Genomic DNA, 2,023 nt, shown 5'->3' with positions numbered 1-2,023 from the left:
TTAGAATAAGCAATCTTTTTTTAAACTTTACTTTATATTGGGATTGGCACCTTGCCTTTATATTTCCTCATAGAGAAATAGGTACCTACATATTTTTAGTAGGTATCTACACTATCTACCCAAAATCTATCTTTTTGTAACACTATGATAAACACTACGGCTGGATGCCTGGATCAAGGAAAATAAGTTGTTCTTCTCTAGCTAGAAGGTAGGTAAGTTGTTGTTAGATGCATATTATAAGTTATATGTTGTGGATTTGAAATAGAATATGATTTGGATAGATTGGATCCATTATTTACTTTTGAATGAATAATTAATATAAAAAAAAAAACATTTTATTTTGAATTACAAATTGTTTATTACTATTACTTAGACTTCTTTTTCTTCTTCTTCCCATTGACTTGAGCTGCAGGGGTAGGTGCATTCAAAGCCTTTTGAACTGAAAATGCATACAAATTAGCATTAATCTTCTTAAGTTTTTCTAATTCTTCTCTTAACTGTGCTTCTTTCTTTGAGAGATCTCTGTCTAATATTTTGGCTGGAACATTTTCCACTATCACACCTTTAGCTTCAGGCCAGAAACTAATTTTATTATTAGTTAAAACATCTATTTCTGTCACATCATCTGAGTCTTTCTCCAGGGTCCGGTCTAGGCTGTGGAGAACAACTGTGGGGGAGAAGTCTTGCTTGTAAATGGCTGGGAAGTTGACTGTGAAAAATGCATTTGTAATTGGTCCTTTATGCCTTACAGTTCTGATTGGCTGTCTACTTCGAATGTGCCACAGTATGACCTGCTCGTCATTGGACCCTGACATTAGTGTCTCACCATCGAGAGATACGGATAGACAAGTTACAGCTTTTGTATGTGATATGAATGTAGGAGAGCTCCTGCTATCTTCTGTATTAACTAACAAATCTCTATTCCTGGGTGGATTTGTTAGACTGAACTGATGAATTTTCCCTTCTGTGGTACCAACAAATATATTTAATTCCAGCACATCAAATGCCACTGATGTTAGAGGTAGATCGAATACAAGGTTAAGCAACATCTCTCCTGTTGCTAAGTCATAAATTTTACAGGTTCTATCACTGGAAACTGTGCACAGTCGGCCGTGCATTCCTGTCTTACTGATGCAGAGGTCAGTGATGGGCAGAGAGTGATCTGACAGCACATACACAGGGTCGTGTTGGCCGGCGGTGGTCTGCGACACCAGCCCCACCTCCGGGTGAGCGGCCACCGTGGCCACCGACCACACCATCACCATACCATCTTCCGCAGCTGATATAAAATGGCTCCCATCAGGTGTAAACTTCAAAAGTACGACTTTCTGATAGTGGCGGTTTATTATAGTCAACAGTGTACCAGAAGCTATTTGCCACAAGTATATTTTCTCGTCAATCCCCGCGACACAGTAAGCTCCGTCTTTGGTTATGTCGAGGGCGCTGGCTTTGCCGGGCAGAATGAATCTCATTCCTTGAACTGTCTGATGGGAGTTTAGAGGCCAAATGTGGAGTATTGGTTTGGCTCTCTCAACAGCAGCTACGTAGTCGTTCCCGATGAACGTGAGGGTTCTAGCCTCCGCCGTCCCTCCGCCTCTGTAAGTCATCAGACTTGTGCCGGTGTGCGCGTCCCAAACGCAGCTGGTCCATAATGTGTTGTTGGAGTCACTTGTAACTAACACTTCAAGTAAATTGGACATTTTATCCATGCAGAGTTCATTTAGGAAAAGGCTAACTAGTTTAGTCAAAAATCGCAAGTAAACACATGTGGCTGCGGCTGTTTGACAGATATGAGAAAAAGTTTACAGTGACACTGTCATTTGTCAATGACCACAGATTAAAAACTTCAGGCGTACACTGTAAACTGATGGCCTACTCCGACTTAACGAATATGAATCGTGTCAAAAACAAATGTAACAAACGACAAATATTAGCGATTATTCATTATGCTGAGTACACATTGCACCGCGAATGCCGCAAAATGATGCAACTACGGCGACGCAAATGAGTTTGGTCAACGATC

At 40.7% G+C, this 2,023-nt stretch overlaps 1 protein-coding gene across 1 annotated transcript; it reads right to left on the bottom strand.

Annotated features, from left to right (window-relative positions):
* Positions 1-333: 333 nt before the first annotated feature.
* On the bottom strand, positions 334-1,806 carry LOC105384525 (WD repeat-containing protein 18). Its single transcript, XM_011554788.3, has one exon. It carries the CDS (start codon positions 1,707-1,709, stop codon positions 366-368), a length of 1,344 nt encoding a protein of 447 aa, XP_011553090.3. The 5' UTR covers positions 1,710-1,806; the 3' UTR covers positions 334-365.
* Positions 1,807-2,023: the final 217 nt, after the last annotated feature.

The sequence above is a fragment of the Plutella xylostella genome, chromosome 14 (genome assembly GCF_932276165.1).
Source record: "Plutella xylostella chromosome 14, ilPluXylo3.1, whole genome shotgun sequence".
In the NCBI taxonomy this organism is placed as follows: Eukaryota; Metazoa; Arthropoda; class Insecta; order Lepidoptera; family Plutellidae; genus Plutella; species Plutella xylostella.
The sequence above is the reverse complement of the archived record's forward strand: the minus strand, read 5'-3'. Positions and strand labels throughout refer to the sequence as shown.